An 18,532-nucleotide genomic window follows, 5' to 3' on the forward strand; every position below is an offset into this window, starting at 1 on the left:
CAGGTGTTGCCTTCATGTGTCCACAGTAAATGTGAAACTGACATCTGGCTGGGCGGCCCTGAAAGAGGTAGCAAGAGAGTTTCTGTAATAGTTCTGATAGGCTTTCAGATCTAGTCGGTCTACTGATTTAAAGAACCAGTTGAAAGCTTCCATTGATACAGCCCCTAACGGCCATAAATAAGACAAAGGCAAAAGGGTGTGAAAGAACCCATGAACTCTGTCTCTCTCTAGCACAGGTGGTTTTGCTGTGAGGCCCTGTTTTCATATTTAAAATAGTTTGGTCCGTTCTTACTTCAGAGATGGTTACCTTGCAACTCTGAACCTTTGTTGCCCATAGTCTTTACTACTTTTGTCTTTCCCTGTAGTCATTTGCTGTGCTCTTAATGAGAAAAGAGTCCCTTGTTTGCATTGTCTTTATTCAAAGGTACTGTTTTGAATTGTGACTTTAGAAACTTCTTATTCCACTACTTTCCTTTAGCAGTCCAAGGGATTATTATCACTTTCTGGAATCTGCATCATATTGTCCTATTTTTCTGAATCTGTGGAAAAAATCTACCTAGTAAGCAATGGTGACTTCAAGAATTTTCCTGTTCATCAGTGTAATCAGTTCTGCACTGTTAGTCTTTTATGGCTAAATAATTCCTACTGTACAAGTGTATCAAGTCAGGAAGCATCACTGGTATATCTCAAAGAAAACTGAGAGTTCATAATAACTATATTTTGTATTACCCAACATTTAAGTACTTAACTATGTCATGTTATTCTGATCTTGTTTTAAATCAAAATTTAGAAAGCTCAATGTACAATGTCATTTCTTGGAAGTAATACGTTTGTGTTGTGCTTGTTGTGATGGCCTTAAAAACTGCCTCTACTGCTCTGACTGCTGGCTTCTGTATGGTATGAAATACTCTGTGCATAATTTCACATCTCGGTACCTGCCTTTAGGCAGATCTAACAGGTAGCTGCTGCTGAAACAGGCAGCAGCAGTATCTTGTTCCCCATCCTGCTTTCATGTTCCTGCCATTTTCTTGTATTGGATCTGTTGACTGCATAATGACTTGGTTCACCTGGGAAACAAGTTTCCCCAACGCCTTCTCCTGCCCCTTCCAAAAATAACCTGGCTCTTGAAAAGAGCAAACCCCAAACTCTTGCAGATTAGCCAGTTCAGACCTGTGGCTTCAAAATTGCTAGGTCTGGTGCAAAAACCAAAAAATAATGGTGGAGTTGGGTGGCCCCAAAATCGGGAGGTGGGGGGAGAGAGAAGGACCACGGTTTTTGGTAACGGCTTGCTTCTAGGTTAGCTGTAGCATGAAGCCTTGTATTTAGTTTGGCCATACAGATCAGGATGACATAGCATTGCTTTCTAACAGTATGTAATATTGTTTATGTCAACTGTCCTTCTGTATCTGGTGTGTTACCTGCTACACTTGTTGCTGCGGGCCTGTGAGATATCTGAAAAGGGAGTATCAGTACGGCATCTAGGTGCAAGCTTTTTTCCACTGCTGCTGAAAGGGGAAGTCCAACTCTGCCTTGCGACTGGCCGCTTCCTCACCCTAGCTGCAGGGGCTATTTAAACTTTCAGTGAAATGGTGCAGCTCACTGAGTAGGCAGGGGACTAATTGCCTTTTTGTCTTTTTTTTTGAGGATGGGGAGGATTGTATGCTGGTGGTTCAGATTGGTCTAAAGTTTTATGGGAGCACACTGCCAATTATTGTTTATGAAACTTCTTCGATCAGCCAACAGTAATGCTGAAAAAAGCATGTGTGTGTTTATGTATTTGTGCCCAGGTTTAGCTGGAGTAGTTCCATGGGCTGGTTCCCCATCTTGTTGCCCAAATAGGCTTCCTGGCACAAGGCTTTTCAGCTAGAATGTGACCAATGGCACTATCAGGTGGCTGCCAGTCTATTGATCCGATGTTCTCGTGAACCTCCAAAACACTTGCCATTTTGATTGAAAACTTCTTTCTTTACATACCTCTGTCGTAATCTTGTGCTCTTACATAGTTACTAGGTTTGTGTCATATCTTTAATGTGAACATTAAGTAGTTTGTATTGCTCAGTTAACTTTCTTTTACTTCAGTATACTTCGGCATTTATACAGTTCTTTGGGTCAAATGAATTATTCTAGGTCTTCGTATGGTCTGTATGGAGACAGTTGTATAAAAGCAGAGAAGTCACATTCTTTATACATATAAGGAAATATTATCTTATGGCCTGTTACAGAGCATGTTAATAAGCGTATTAAAATGGTTGAATGTAGAACTTTCAGAAATTGTTATTTGGAAAACGTTGGTTAACCTCAAAAATATTGAACTTCAAAAGGAAGGTTCCATGGTGAATATGTTTATGGACTGTATTAGTTCTAAAACATCGCAGTTCTTGTATTCAGGAGCCAGTGTTTTCGACCAAATTCTTAAGGTTCTTACCATCTAGTTTTTTCATTCTACTACTAAATTTGTAAGCTGTTGCATAACAGTTGGGATAAAAATAATCATTTGGAGGTGCTTAGGCTTTCTCCCTCTTTGCTTTCTTCAACAGTTCCTTGAAACAGCAATTTGTAAGAAGGAAACAAAAACATAAGGGAGGACGGCAGAATGGGAATGATGGATGTGAATAGAAGGTGTTTTTAGCAGTAATTAGCGGTCAGGGGAAGAGTTCTAAAGAGAAAAAGTGGAAAATAATAAGGGGTTTGCAGAAAAATTATATGTTTTGCAGGGATTGGAGCTTGGCAGAAGTCTGAGTTGAAGATCCTGGGCGATTCTAGGGCTGATACATACAACTTCATTAGTAGTAAGAGTTTTAAAGAAGGATTGGCCTATGAATATTCTGTAAAGGAAGCAGTGGAATTTAATAGCAATGTGAATGCAAAAGGTGAAGGGAAAAGAAGAGTGAAGATTTACAGGCTGCAAAGCAGGAAAAAAAGGATTAAACAGATGAGTGGATTGATATTTGTGCAAAGAAGTAAATTTGAGTTGTACCTTTCATTTTGAATTTAATTTGATGTAATGGGTAAACAGGAACAGATGTAAGCATTACAGCAGTTGTTTTTTGGACAGTGGAGGTGAAGGGGTTCTTGTGCCTCATATTTTCTGTTGGAAGTTTGTTTCTGGTCTAGAGAGGGGAGTAATTCATAAACCCCTGAGTGTTATTGATGTGAACTGCTCCAGTGAAATAGGTTTTCAGATAAAGATACATAGGTGCAAGTAGGGTGACATTTTGTTGGGAAAAAAAATAAATTACTGATCTCAGTATTCATCAGGTGCAAGGTTCATTTGTTAGTTCTGCTTTTGTTGTAATGCAATTTATCTGGATGAATGAATTCTGTAAACTAATACTGATTTACTTTTGCTTCCAATTTTCCATTTTGGGACTTTGTACAGTTTATTAATAACCATTTGATGTATCTCTCAGTAAAATTCAGTTCCATATGGAGCTTTGATTATGGGTTGCATTTTTGTGTTTCTTGCCTTCTCTGTGACTATCCGTAAGAGGTGAATAGACAAACTGTTGGGATTGTCATAGAACCATGTAAGTCACTCATTAATCTTCGTGTGCCTCTTTAAATGGACTTCCTGGGAAAAGATCTGCCACAGATTGCAGTTAGGTTTTTTTCTCCGTGAGGTAATGACTCGATAGGCATGGTTATGAAGTAGTTATTTGCCTGGTGGACAGAGAAGGGGGGGGATGACTATTGTCAGCCCCACTAGGTAATAAAAAACTTAACAGTTAAAAGGATAATGATTGTAAGGGACAGGATTTTTCACTCTCCCACCACTGTTTGTTAAAGTGAGAAAAGGGAAAATGGCTGTAGGCAGGTGGGAAGAGGAGAGTATGGACTCACGTACACTTAGTGTTCCAAAGAAGTGGTTACCCACTCCTTTAGGAAGTGAAATGTGTACAGTTCTTCAGTTGTTATATAAGCTTCTTGTGTTTACTAGCTAGGAACTGGTTTTGCAGCCAATACAAGAAATATGCGTCTATTTGCTTCTACTGTAATATACTTTGGTAGAAGAGGTACAAACCAAGATTGCCCATTAGTTTGAAGCTCTGGGAAATCATATGCTTAATATGACATGCCTAGGCTTGTGACAGCTGGGCTATAAAGATTCATTTCTATGGTGGAAAGGCATGTGCCCAGGAAATGTGCCAAAGAGGCTGTGAATATGGACACCGTTAGAGATGACTCACACTAAGGAAAACATGGAGCTCGTGGCTTTAGCATGTTGGCATGCAAACACAAGTCTGCTGAACGTTCTGCAGAAGGGATCTTTTATCAGTACTGTGACAGAACTTTCATTGTTTTTTTCCTAGCGAGTGGCTCTGCAAGCTCTGTTACAACTAGCTTATGGCAAAAAGAATGCATTTAAGGATTAATTGTATACTGCTGTGGCAACTGCAAGAGGTAATTGTTGAAGAGTGACTGCTGCATTAGATTGTAGAATACATTGACTAGTATGTATGTCTAGAAATGAAAATGTGATGTCTTTTCTTGAGATCTGAAGAAAGCGGGAATTTCAGAGTGTTGGAAAATGATTCCAAAGGCAAATAGCGTTTTTATACATAAACACATGCCTAAAATACTGTATACTGAGGTGGTTCTGCTTAGTCTGAAAAATCATGTTGCTTGTGTTTTTCATGGAGTTCATAGTGTCCAAACTGGAATGAACAATTCTTCTCTTTCCTTAGTCTCTGTTCTGCATTGGCTACCCAGCAGATGCATTTACTTTTTTCTTTGTGGTTGAACATGTTAGATGGCTGACAAACCTTGATTAAAGGACATAAATGCGCCACATGCAAAACCACAATGATTTCTTTGATTTCAGGGACCTTTTGGCCAGCTTGCAGTAAGGACTTGTGTTTAGAAGAGAACCTTTGGGCTCATCTGTATCTCCCTCCCCTCAAAGGGATGGCAGCCCGAGGACAGCTAGCATTCATCCTGACGCCAAGAGACTTCAAAGGAGGTAAGCGCCTCAGAAATGCTCCCCAGACAAAATACTTCTCATCAGTCCTGCACCCCAGCGTGGTAATATTCTTTAGTACAGCATTACCATCTCCCAAAGGTTTCTGTTCATGGCTCCTTCATGAAAATTTTTTAAGAACTCTGTGAGGCCTCATCAGCTGGTTGCAGCCCCCTTAAGATTCATGGAGATGTCCATTGCTGTCAGTAATCCTTGTCCATTTGCTTAAGAATGTGCCCCCAGTGTAGGGGAAAAAGACATTTTATACTTCCTGGGTTTGTACTTGAACGTATGCTCCCATCCTTCCCTTATTTTGTTTTTCATATTAGGTTCAAACTTGAGCTTTTCTCAATTCATGATCCTTAACGATAAAGTTGGGGGGTGGGGGGAAACCAAACCCTGCTTGCCTCACACAGTTTTAAAAGGCTTTTTTTTTAAATGAATCTCTGAATGATTCCTTAATATCCAGATGATTTCCACCTAATTCTTTGTGTGTTTAAATTTCTAGTGAGCGTTATCCCAGGAAAGTTCTGTAGAAGCAAATTATTGCATTTCATTCTCCTGGAGGGAAATACATCCTTAGGATTTTTTTTCTTGTAAGAGGTGCCACCTAGATGCAGCACAGCTGTTTTTGTCTTCCAAATGCCTATGGAATAATTATTTAGTAGAAAGAGCAATTTAAAATAAACAGAAGTTTATCTTGACATCAGAAATTTAAACACAAAAATCCCATGTTAGCTTTTTTAATTTATTCTTATTTTTTTATAAAAGCAGACTTTTCAGGGGTGATTTCCACCCATTCCCACCCACCTTCAGGTCACTTGTATGAATACTCAGCTATAGATCTTGCTTTTCTTGTTCTTATTCCAGAAAAACATTATATGAAACCCACTAAGAACATGACTGGAAACATAAGGAAGAACTTTCTTGGGGTTTTGTTGTTTTTTTTGTTTTGTTTTGTTTTTTTAGTGGGAGTATTTGGGAGTGTAGTAGATATGTTTGCTGAACAGATTTTAGTTTTTTTTCCCTAAGGGTGTGGGTTTGGAGAGCATAGTTGGCACTCAGATCATAAGCTATATCTGTTACTAAGTCCTGTATGACTGCAGGTACCCTGTTTAACAACTTCTGCCTCGTTTTTTCCATTTATGATGAGAGTATATTATTTAGGTATTAGTTTGACTTCTTTAAACCTAAGTAAGAGCTTTCTGACTATGTAGAGTACTTTTAATAACTGCCAGCTAGCTAGCCTTCTTATTGGGCTCTACCATATAAATACAAAGGTTCTGTAGATGGTAACTTAAGTATGTTGAGGTAGTAAAGAAGTGGATCGTCCTATAAAATAATATCCCACTGAATTCTACACTTACATAGCTTTGGAAGAGATTTACCTATGGATATTATGAACAACTTGCAGATCCTCTAGACTTATGTTTACAGGTCCTGGCTATGTTGATAGATTAAATTAGCTTGGGTTTTGCTTGACTTACTTCAAATGTTTGGTGGTTGTTGTTGTGTTTTGTGGGTTTGAGGTTATTTTATTTGTTTGTTTTTGTGTTTGGGTTTTTTTTCACCAAATGCTGAGATTTCTTTTACAGTAGTCAGCTTCCTTAGTTTCATTGGAAAATTTTCTTTTGTAATCTTCCACACTTCATATGTTGTATGTTGTTCAGCTGTAGGAATTTGGATTTTTTTTCTTAATACATAGCCTTTCCACAATGTGTTACTTCTATACCCCTTCTTCTGGTGTTCAAAGAGGCAAAACAAATATTCCAATTCAAAGAAGGAAACTTTCAGAAAACTGCAAATCTTTTTCTGGGAATTCTGGGGGGAAAAAAAAAAGTTAGAATACGCTTCCTTTTTATCTCTACAAGGTATTACTGAATGTGCCAAAATGAGCAGTAGCACACTGCAGCTTGTGTAAATCTTACCAAGTTCATTGTGATTTAGCTTGTTTTACAGGAACAGAAAGTAGTTTATTTTTATTAATGGGTTGCCCTCCCCTGTGAGCAGATGAGAAGGAAACAAAGGCACCTTTTATTTCCTTCATTTGAGCGGCATTTTAGCGTCAGTGAAAGTGGAGGTGGTTTTGGTTTTTTTGTTTTGTTGGGTTTTTTAAAATAAATTTGGTCTTATGCCTGCTTCTCCAGGAATTCAGCAAGAAAGACTAGAAACAGGGCTGAGAATTGTTAGAGTTCTTTCTAGTATAAAATAAAATATCTGTTGATGGACATACGTTCTGATAAAATGAGAGACCTAGCTATAGGTGGGAAGTGTTACATTATTTGGAGGCTCTGGAATTCATGAAATACTTAAAGAATTCCTTTGAAAGATAAATGCAGTTTTTGCTTCGTCCATTTTTCCTGGAGAGAACGGATATTCAAAGCAATATTCTTTCTTTTTGGAGTCTTTCAAATTGGTAGTAAAATTCAATCGTTCATTTAAGAAGCAAAATCAATTTTAACTGTTCTCTTTAATAGTATACCAGATGATCCACTTCAGTGTGACTAGATTTTTGCTCATACTTTCTTGATGAATAGATTATCTTAATCTGTATTTCATAACATCTGCTTTTGCTCCTGTTACACTCCAAAACAGGATATTAATTTCCAAGGTTAAAGATGGCTAATTCACTGCAGCTGTTGGTGTTTCAGTTATTTTTCACCTTTCTAAGAACACTGGACAGTACTTGAAGACTCTGCTCTAAAACATGGACCATTAGTTGTGGTGGGATGTGGGAGAGGGAAGGGGGAGAGAGGAGATGATTTGTCCAGAGGGTATCTTTGGTGGCTAAGGCAACCTGGGTGTCTTTAGCCTTGTTCTCTCATAAAATAGTTTCTCTTGTTCTTCAAAGCCAACAATTGTCTTTCCATGCCATCTGACTTTCAGGTGCTCTGAAACAAGTGTCTTTAGGAAATACTACAGTTTGTTTTTATTTAATGAAATCTGTAATGACATAAACAAATAGCTTCCCCCTTTATAAAATGATACACCAATCTATGCAAGCTTGTGTTGTAGTAGTAGGTGGAGATAGATGGAAGAATGTGAACAGATTAATAGATTGTCAAAAAAAAGTTCAAGTGAAGGATTAACTACATGATGGAACTCAATATCCTTCCTAGGAAGTGTTGGAATGGTGGTGGCATTCTTTATTCCTTGTAATGAGGCTGGAGAACTTTTTGTTCATCAGATATGGAAGAAAAATAGTGCTTACTGAGATTGCCTTTAAGAACAAACTATACTGTCTTAGAATGGTGGTGTGAATTGGCACTGAAAGATTTTTTTTTTTTCCTTCTTCTTCTCCTGACTTGGTCTTCCGTGAAGATGGTTCCAAAAGCTTGTAAAAACATTATAGCCTTTCTTAATAGCTGATTACACGGTCACGGGACCCTAGATATGGAGTGGTAGAATCGGGTTGTCCATTTGCAATGGAAAGGGCTTGATTATTTACGACTTACCCAATTCTCTTAGTCTACCCATGGTGTTCAAATTTTGGAGAAACTGCAGTGTAAATAACTTTCTTTTGCGATCAGTAATTCTATCCTTTGTCACGTTCCTTCCGTCTGTCGAAAGAGTTATTATATGACATTGAGCAATCCAACTGGCATCTGGATAGGCTGTTTGAAGTTCAAGGGTGCATTGCTTACCTCCTCTGTCCAAGGATTGCATATTGGAAAGAATGGAACAAAAGCAGATTGAATAGCATACCACTATCTGCACTGTTAACATATGGCAGCACTAGATCTAGTTTTGATTAGATTTAAATTGAACCAATAAAATATATAGGTAATATTTATAACTAGCCAAGAAATGACAAGAATTGAGGCCGTGAGGTAGAGCTGTATGTATTCCTTGCCAAAACCATGCATTTGCTGAATAACAGTAATCGCCACCTTGTACTGTTGAAGAACTCACTTTTGGCAAATGGTATCTGTTCTAATACTAATCTGTGGGTCTAGAAATTGAACAGTCAGCTAACAACTGGAAAGTTTGCAAATCCTGATGAGTTTCAAGGATCAAATGGCAATACATCAATTCATAGGTGCCTTCTCTCTAAAGCCTAAAATAATAATTTTCTTGTATATGCATTCTTTTTTATGAAAGGATAAGCTCCAGGGAAAGGGCGTTTAAAATATTTTGAAGGTCTTGATACTTTTTGATACATGTTTTCAGATTCGAGACAGTTGGCAACATTTAGTGTTGTTGTGGAAAGGTTTGAGTTTGTCTAGGAGGAGCCGGAACCACCAATGCATAAATGCCATTTCCTGTCACTGCATCATTTTTCCTGCTTGATCTGTATCTTATCTCTGCGTATGAGCTCACAGATGTCCATGTGAGTTATAAATAATGAGAACTCAGATGCCAGGGTGTGCCTATTCTTCATCCTGTATAACAAGACAGTGACCTATTGTGACTTGGTGTTGAAAGGAGATGGTGAATGAATAAAATGGCGCCTGAAGCTGAACTTGATGATTGTGAGGAAAGGAAAGCATTTTGAAGAATTTGGATATATAACCGATCATATTCCTTAAGGTGTATTTCTCTTCAGTTAATCATTTCTTCCTCTTTTTATGAGGGGTGTTGGAGTGATAAATGTTTTCAGATTCATTTTAAACAGGTGGTTTTGTGCTTCTGTCTTCGGTGGGTTGCACAGCTTCTTTTGGGGCCGGACTTTCTTTGCTAGGGGGGGTGGGTGGTGAGAGACCATCTTTGGCATTACGTGATTCTGCCACCTGGTGGCTTTGTCGAGCAGCAAGGGCTTCAGATGCGTAGTTAAAAGCACAAGTGTGAAAAAATCCTGAAAAAAATCCATCTTTCCTTCCAAAACAGGGAATCGGTGGGCAAGGTTGCTTAAAATAAATATAGAAGACAAGTTCCATGATCTCTGCATCACGTTTTTCAAGGCAGGCATCTAAGAATCAGTGTGCGAGTATTTGAGAAGCTTCTGGTTGCTACAGCTGTCAGACTTCCCTGGGTGTGTTTATGTATGAAGTTAACAGAAGACAAACCTCCACGAGGAGTGGTAACAACCTGTAGCAGGAATGCAACTTAGGTTATCCTGTTGCATACATTGTGTATCTCAAGGTTCTTGTAATCTGGTTTCTTATGCTGGAGAATCAGTATGAATATTAATACTAAATTTATACCAGTGTTGAAATGTAAGTCTCTCTGTCTGGCCCGTATTACTTTGGCATATATACCAGTTAAACTGAAATTTTTATTAAACAAAATATCACACATCACAATATGCAATGCATATCGTTTTTGGAACTAGTTTGTTCTTTTCAGATTAGTTGAGGTTCTGTCCAAGGTATTCTGTTTCTGTTTTTCAGTACTGTAGGTTTTTCTACTAATCCAGTGATCGTAAAACTTTTAGTATATAGATCAACTTAAGCTGGTTCTTATTTCGATTAGCAAATCAGTTGTGTTATTTCAATCAAGTATGTAATTTCTCGCTTGTGACTGTTGACATAAATTAAAGTGCTTGTAAATGTAGATTCTAAGTGGAATTTGGAGATGGCTTGTCTCCAGAACTGAACAAGTCTTTTATACATATTTATAAATACCCTCTATTCTGCTGCTAATTGTGTACCATAAATTTAAGATGGGAAATACCCTTTCTCACAATAAACTTGAGGTGGGAAATTCTCTTTCTCACAATAGGTGGGGGGATTTTATTTCACTTAAAAACAAACGTGCTCACTGTTGTACTACTGTTTTCAAATTGCATTAGTTGACTTCCTTGATTTAAGAATTTTAGTTAAATTTTAAATTGCTGTACAGGTCACTTGCTGCTCTTACTTCCGAGTCCTTCTAGTCCTTCTCTTTTGTAGCTCTGTGTTATGTTTTCCTCTGCAATCTCTCCTTCCCTCAAGAAAGATGTTTTAGAAACATTTTCATCAATACATACTGTGGCTTGATTGCTTTAGGTCAGTCTCTCCTGTATAATATCACAGTGCTAAGAAATGTGTATGTTCTTCATGATTTAAAAAAAAAAAAGCATCTCTAAAGATAGGCCTCTGCATGTTTATTCAGATGTTTTATTAACTTCATAAGGACTTATAAACAAACATTTTAATCTTGATTACTTGTTTCTGTATATGTCTTCTATACTCCTCTGATTTCAGTTAAAATGTACTTCTAAGACTTTAGAGGAGTTTTTTGGTGGATGGCCTTTTTTTTTTGGTGTATAGTCCTTGATTTTTACATATTAGAAGTTCTTTACCTGCTGTAACTGCACTTATTTTACAAATACTTTCATGGTATAACAGTGACTTAATGGAGAATACTTCATTGGAGGTAAAGCTGCTATTGTAAGGTTTTTGTGTGGTTCTAGAGTTAAAATCAGAAGTCAGACCTCAAGAAGAGCAACCTAGTTTGGAAAGGATTCACAGAAACTCTGCCTTTCTGTAACAGAGCTTCTTTTAGATTCCAAAGCTGTTCCTTTCCATGTTTCATGGCATCAGAAGAAAACCTCTTGTTCCTACTGTGAAAAAGGAAATGTTCCATGTACCCTCATTAATGTGCTCATCTATGTTTATACAGAAATAGTAATCCTAAATTTGGATTGATGACTCACCATGGCTTCACTGTATTTGGAAGAAAATTCAATGCTGTGTTGTGACTGATGCTTAAAAGAAGAAATCTGGTCTTATTTCAGATCTTAAAATGGGGCACTGAATGTTGCTAGTCTCAGTATATAAGCGTAGTATCTTCTTGAAAATATAAGTGATTATGTGTAATATGTAATTACTAATCTAGGCTACGGAAGAAAATTTAGTGCTTTCGGTGTTCTGTTTGAGAGGAAAAGTGGAGAATATGTACAGAAGAATGTGAGAAGTACAAGCAAAAAAAGAATTTGGGCAGCTTTAAAAAGAAAAGTGACAGTAGGTGTTAGGGAGTGTGAAGCATGCCAGAGATGCTCGGAAAGGAAGGAAAGAAGGAGGCATGTTGCTCTGGTGATGCCAAAGTCAATTGATAGTAGTGCTCTACTTGCCTTGTGCTGTTGTTACAAGGCATAAAGTAAGTATATATAGGTTACTGGCTCTAAGGTAGAATATGTACTAAGCGATTCATTAAAACTGTCTCACCAAAAGCATTTCTTTGCATTTTCTTGTTAAGCAACGTATGCAGATTTTAAATGAGAAAGCTAAAAAAAAATTCTAGCAAGAATTAGTTAAAGGTGATACTAAGATTCACTACAACAGTAATTACATCTGTTCAGATACTTCATATGAATGATGAAAACTTGAATGAAGAAAAAAAAACAAACCCAAAACATCCATGAAGTTGAGTAATATTTCTGTGGCAAGGGGTAGGGGGAACCGTAGGGAATTAAAAATCACTTTGAATCTAGGGCTACAGATATAAAGATGCCGTAATTGTAATAGATTGCTATTGCTTAGCTTCACACTGGGACACAGATACAGTTATGTGTGTGTCCCCTAACTGCATTTCCATACTTTACTTGTTTAAAATGTAGTATTACTGAGTTTACTGGATCCATGGCTTTTATATTGTAAATTTAGACATGTGGCCCCAAGCAGCTGATGATGAAAGTTTCAGGAGCAAAGACTGAGCAAACCAGGAAAAGAATTGAAAAGGATAAATGATGATTTAAAAAGACTGTGAACTGTGTATATGTGTGTATATACACACATATATATATACACACTCTATATATATCATTGTATTTGTAGTTGTGTAATTGTCTTACGTGATTGTGTAACTATGTAATTAAAATTATATTCTTAAATTTTTTTTAGTTATTTTCTACTACCTCTAATTTCTAATTTTCAGCTGGAGAATTTAGTAGCTAGTTTTACGGAGAATTTATCTTTTGGGAAATTGTATCTTATTTCAAGTTGTTAGCTCTTTAAATCCACGAGGTAATCGAGATGATAGAAAAGCGAAGATGCATCTCTTATTGGCTTCTTGGTGAGATTTCTCCCCTGCCCCCCCCCCCCCCCCCCATTTTTGGGAGGATCAAGGGGTTTGTTTGTCCTACCTTGTTCTTTCCCACCCAGGCATTTCCACTGAAGTAAAAAGTAGTGATACAGTTTACATGTTTGTGTTTAAATTACTATTAAAATTAAAAGTAAATTTTGCAGGCACACAAGATTTGAAAATTCAGGGAATTTCATGCAGCTCTAAAAGACATTATCAGGCTGAAGCAAAATATGTATAAAAAATTTTGATTGAACTTAGGAAGATTTCTGAAGATGAAATTACTTACTGTAAGACACTTCTGAGAAGCATACTTGTTCTGGAACTGTTAGGACCTGGAGCCTTGAAGGGACAGGCAAAATCTGAGAAACTCTTAGCAGCAAAACAAGTATTTCAGTACTATAAGGGACTTTCTCAAGATGAGCTATAATTCTTGGAATGTCTGTGGTGTCTGCAGAAAGTAAGCATTATCAAAAAGTTGTATGTAGATACTAAGATAGATTATATTTTAAAATTACTTTTTCCCCCTAAAAAATGTGTTCTGGCTCTTTTAAAATGTTTTTAACAAGACTGTATTTGTCAAATAATATTAGTTGATTCCTGAAGAAAGGTATCTAAATGTAGCTGGATCTGTGTTTTAAAGATAGTAGATGATGAAGGAACTCTAATCCAGGGTCTCACCTAAAAATAGTACAGTTTGTGGAACTGGAGGTAGGTGGGGAAGGGCTGTGTGCATTTAGCTACAGAAGGTGCATTCTGAGACCAGAGAGGGGACAGATGCAGATGGAACTACAGCTACAATAAGGACTAAAAGGCTTAAGTGAGTACTAAGAGCTAAAATTTTCTAATCCCTCAGGGGATTTAGAAAAAGTTAATTTCTACAATACATTTATCACTTTTCTAAAAATGTTAATCCATCTTTATAGATGAGTATTCAGAGTCTTACCTGCCATGGCTGTAAGTTGCGGTTTTTACATTAAGTTCTATTTTACAGGATAAAGTAAATGAATATTTTTGCTATTTATGTGCCCCTTGCTCTGAGAGACCCCTACGTTTTTATGCTAGAAGTCTTGTGAATGTTTGGTACATAGAGTTAAAACTAACAAACCATAATATAACTTCATAATCATAAAAACTAAAACAAAACCCACCATATGTTCCATGCAGCAATTTCATTTGAATATTTATATGGTAGATTTATGGCCCTGCTTTAAAACATGCTTCAAGGCTGGTACTGCAAGGAGAAGGTGGACTAACTGCTTCTCGTAGTGTATTTGGGAATAAGATGCTGCTAACAGTGGAAAGACATGATTGGGTCCAGTCTCTTCTTAGTATAGCATATTGTATATCTTGTGTGAAACATTCTTATAATATGTATCAAGCTTTCCCTTGAGAATATAGTAGCTTGATTTTTTTCTTTTTTGTTAGCTTTTGTTTTACTAGCTAAACCTAGCAAATTGCTATAGTCATCTTAAATAACCTTTATTACTAGTTTGTTTCATCTTTCTTGAACACAGTTGTACAAAATTCTATACCATATATCAGATGCATAAGAGAACACTTACTGGTATTCTTCCTTAGGTCAGAGACAGATGACTGTTCAAGAAAATGAAACAATGCAGGGATGCGAAGAATAGATTTTAAATTACATTCAACCTAGACAGGAGTCAGGCTTATTAAAGAAAATATTTTGGAGTATCTGTACAAATAAAGATAATCAACAAAATCAAGACATTTTTTCTAAGGAAAGGAAACATATTTTATGTAATGTAATTATTATTTGATATTCTGAATGTCTATAATCAGAGTTTTAGAATGTAAGTTTATCCTCTTCCATTTTCATTGAGTGGCCCCTGTCTGTCTCTTTCTTGTCTCAGAAGATACTTTTGAAAAATGTACTGAGGAGTGTGATAAGAACAACTAGGTGGGTGGCTTTTGGGAGTTAATATGCTGGTGAACTCAGAGGCTCAGAATACTTGTCCAGTTCTAGTTGGCATAAAGGCAAGAGGTTTCCTTCTGCTACATGACTCTCTGGTAGGGATTAAAATAGAATAGACTATTTCAGTTGGAAGGGACCTACAACGATCATCTAGTCCTACTGCCTGACCAACTCAGGGCTGACCAAAACTTAAAGCATGTTGTTAAGGGCATTGTCCAAATGCCTCTTAAACACTGACAGGCCTGGGGCATCGACCACCTCTCTAGGAAGCCTGTTCCGGTGTTTGACCACCCTCTCGGTAAAGAAATGCTTCCTAATGTCTAGTCTAAACCTCCCCTGGCGCAGCTTTGAACCATTCCCATGCGTCCTGTCACTGGATACCAGGGAGAAGAGCTCAGCACCTCCCTCTCCACTTCCCCTCCTCAGGAAGCTGTGGAGAGCAACGAGGTCGCCCCTCAGCCTCCTTTTCTCCAAACCAGACAAGGCTATGAGGTCCTCAGCCGCTCCTCATAGGACATTCCTTCCAGCCCTTTCACCAGCTTTGTTGCCCTCCTCTGGACACATTCAGGGACCTTCACATCCTTCTTAAATTGTGGGGCCCAGAGCTGCACACAGTACTCCAGATGAGGCTACACCAATGCTGAATACAGCGGGATAATCGCCTCTTTTGACCGGCTGGTTATGCCGTGTTTGATGCACCCCAGGATGCGGTTTGCCCTCTTGGCTGCCCGGGCACACTGCTGACTCATATTGAGCCTGCTGTCGACCAGCACCCCCAGATCCCTTTCTGCAGGGCTGCTCTCCAGCCACTCCTCTCCCAATTTATACTTGTGCCCGGCGTTACTCCATCCTAGGTGCAGAATCCGGCATTTGGACTTGTTAAATTTCATCCCGTTAATCATAGCCCAATGCGCCAATCTCTCTAGATCCCTCTGCAAGGCCTCCTGTCCCTCAAGAGAGGCAACAGTACCTCCCAGTTTGGTATCATCAGCAAACTTGCTGATGGTGCATTCAACTCCTGCATCCAGATCGTTGATAAATATATTGAACAGGACTGGCCCTAGAAGTGAACCCTGAGGAACACTGCTGGTGACCGGTTGCCAGCCAGATGTAGCCCCGTCCACTACAACCCTTTGAGCTCTGCCCCTCAGCCAGTTCTTCACCCAGCGTACCATGAACCTTCTCATCCCACAGTTGGACAACTTGTCCAGAAGGATGCTGTGAGGGACAGTATCAAAAGCCTTACTAAAACCCAGAAAAACTACGCCCACCACCTTCCCTTCATCCACTAGGTGGGTGACCTTATCATAGAAGGATATCAGATTAGTTAAACAGGACTTGCCCTTTGTGGACCCATGTTGGCTGTGCCTGATGATTGCATTGTTCTTTAAATGCCTTTCAATAGTACCCAGTGTAATCTTCTCCATAATAAAGAGGAGTTTCTTCTTCCCTGAATACTGTCTGTATTCTAGTAGTATTAGTATAGGTACAAAAAAGAGGTACCATGAAATGAGCTTGAGTGTGACATTAAGAGTATGTGTCAATTATTTGGAAATAATGAACATCTAATGTCTGTGCTTTTACCCATTGGTAAATGTGAAGTAGCTTTCATCTTGTTAATTTAGAGGAACAGAATTAAACTTTCTTGAACACACACAACTGTGTAAATAGCTTGTGACAGACTAAATTAATTCCTTATGAGATGGGACTAAAAATAATATATATTAAAGAATAAGCCAAAGATATTTTGGAGGAACAGTTGAACACTAGTGGTGTTTCAAAACTGTAGATTCTTTCTTCAGCAAAAAGAATGGAACAAGTCCCATTAACTTAATAATTTTTTTTTTAAACTTAATACATTTTTTTTTTGTTTTTGTTTTGCAGGATACAAAATTATGGATAATAATGGAATATCTGGGTGGAGGCTCTGCCCTTGATCTAGTAAGTAAATTATGTATGACTTTTGTTATTGTACCTCACATAATTATTTTCCTATCTTATAATTCTGGAAACTATAATATGTCATTTGGCTATGACAATGTTTGCCTCCAGTAAAGGAGAAAAAGTATTTGTCAGTGCCAGGAAAATGTTCTTTTCCATGAGGCAAGACTGATTATTTGTATAGATGGAAGGGAACTGAGCAACATAATATTGGAAGCACGATATAAACATCTTAGAATGCTAATCTTCAGTCAGCCAGAGAGCACTAGTGGCTGAAAATAGTTTTTTCTGTCTCTTAATTCTGCCACCACAACTCCTCCTAGAGTATACATTTTAATGTCTCTTCCCCACCACCACCACCCCCAAACAAACAAACAGAAGTTTTCCTGTTTGAAGTCTCACTGAAGTCTAAATAGAGGCAGAAACACAATTTAGGCTGGTATTAAAAAATATATTTCAAAGAAATAGGAACTGTGGACTGCCTCGAGGGTAAAGAGGCCTTACAGAGAGACCTGGATAGACTAGAGAGCTGGGCAATCACCAACTGTATGAAACTTAAAAAGAGCAAGTGCCGGATCCTCCACCTGGGACGGCATAATCCTGGTTATTCATACAAATTGGGGGACAAGAGGCTGGGGAGCAGCCCCGCAGAGAGATCCGGGGGTTTGGGTTGATGGCAAGTTGAATATGAGTCAACAGTGTTCCCTGGCAGCCAAAAGGGCCAACCGTGTCCTGGGGTGCATCAAGCACAGCATAGCTAGCCGGTCAAGGGAGGTGATTGTCCCACTCTGCACTGCACTGGTGTGGCCCCACCTCGAGTACTGTGTGCAGTTTTGGGTGCCTCAATACAAGAAGGACATCAAACTATTAGAGTGTGTCCAGAGGAGGGCGACCAAGATGGTGAAAGGTCTTGAGGGCAAGACTTAGGAGGAGCAGCTAAGGTCACTTGGCTTGTTCAGCTTGGAGAAGGGAAGGCTGAGGGGTGACCTCATTGCAGGCTACAACTTCCTCAAGGAGGGCAGCAGAGGGGGGAGGTGCTGATCTCCTCTCTCTGGTGACCAGTGATAGGACACGAAGAAATGGAATGAAGCTGTGTCAGGGGAAGTTCAGATTGGACATTAGGAAAAGGTTCTTCACTGAGAGGGTGGTTGGTCACTGGAACAGGCTCCCCAGGGAAGTGGTCACGGCACCAAGCCTTTCAGAGTTCAAGGAGTGTCTGGATGACACTCTTAGTCATATGGTTTAGTTTTAGGTAGTCCTGCGAGGAGCAGGGAGTTGGACTCGATGATCCTTATGGGTCCCTTCCAACTTGAGATCTTCTATGATTCTATGATGTATTTTCTGTGTTTGCATGCCATGCGTAAATACAACCTTGTAAATTGTAAATTTAGTGAACCGTATCCGTTCCATTTTTCTTCCGGCAGAGATTTTTGTATCTAATTCTGCAAGAAGATCTGCTTAATAAAGTGTGATTTTTAGAGATATGGTTCAGGATATTTGAAAGACTAGATTATCTATGCAAGATAGAGTAACAAAAAATTATCCAGTTTTGAATAATAATTCAAAAGGTTCAACGCAGATTGTGTTTTCCGTGACTGGATGCTGGCCATTCACTTTAGCTATTAAAAAAAAAAAAAAAAAAAAATCACACGCCATCTTATATTTATTGAGGGTTTTTAAAATACTATTACAGAAATAAAAATGGATGTTTTAAATATGTGAAAATTGTCATACCGATTGAGACCGAATGT

General features: G+C 38.3%; 1 protein-coding gene across 5 annotated transcripts in view; it reads left to right on the forward strand.

Annotated features, from left to right (window-relative positions):
• Positions 1 to 18,532, forward strand: part of STK24 (serine/threonine kinase 24) — a 63,311-nt gene that overhangs the window by 21,115 nt on the left and 23,664 nt on the right. For 4 of the 5 annotated variants that reach the window (XM_076361882.1, XM_076361855.1, XM_076361891.1 and 1 more), the window contains exon 3: positions 16,725 to 16,781. In XM_076361882.1, the coding sequence (XP_076217997.1) occupies positions 16,746 to 16,781 (36 nt within the window). In that variant the 5' untranslated portion in view covers positions 16,725 to 16,745. Of the gene's footprint in view, positions 1 to 4,863; positions 4,961 to 16,724; positions 16,782 to 18,532 lie in introns of those variants that run through there. The other variant, XM_076361864.1, reaches the window with a different exon arrangement.

The sequence above is a fragment of the Aptenodytes patagonicus genome, chromosome 1, assembly GCF_965638725.1.
Source record: "Aptenodytes patagonicus chromosome 1, bAptPat1.pri.cur, whole genome shotgun sequence".
In the NCBI taxonomy this organism is placed as follows: domain Eukaryota; kingdom Metazoa; phylum Chordata; class Aves; order Sphenisciformes; family Spheniscidae; genus Aptenodytes; species Aptenodytes patagonicus.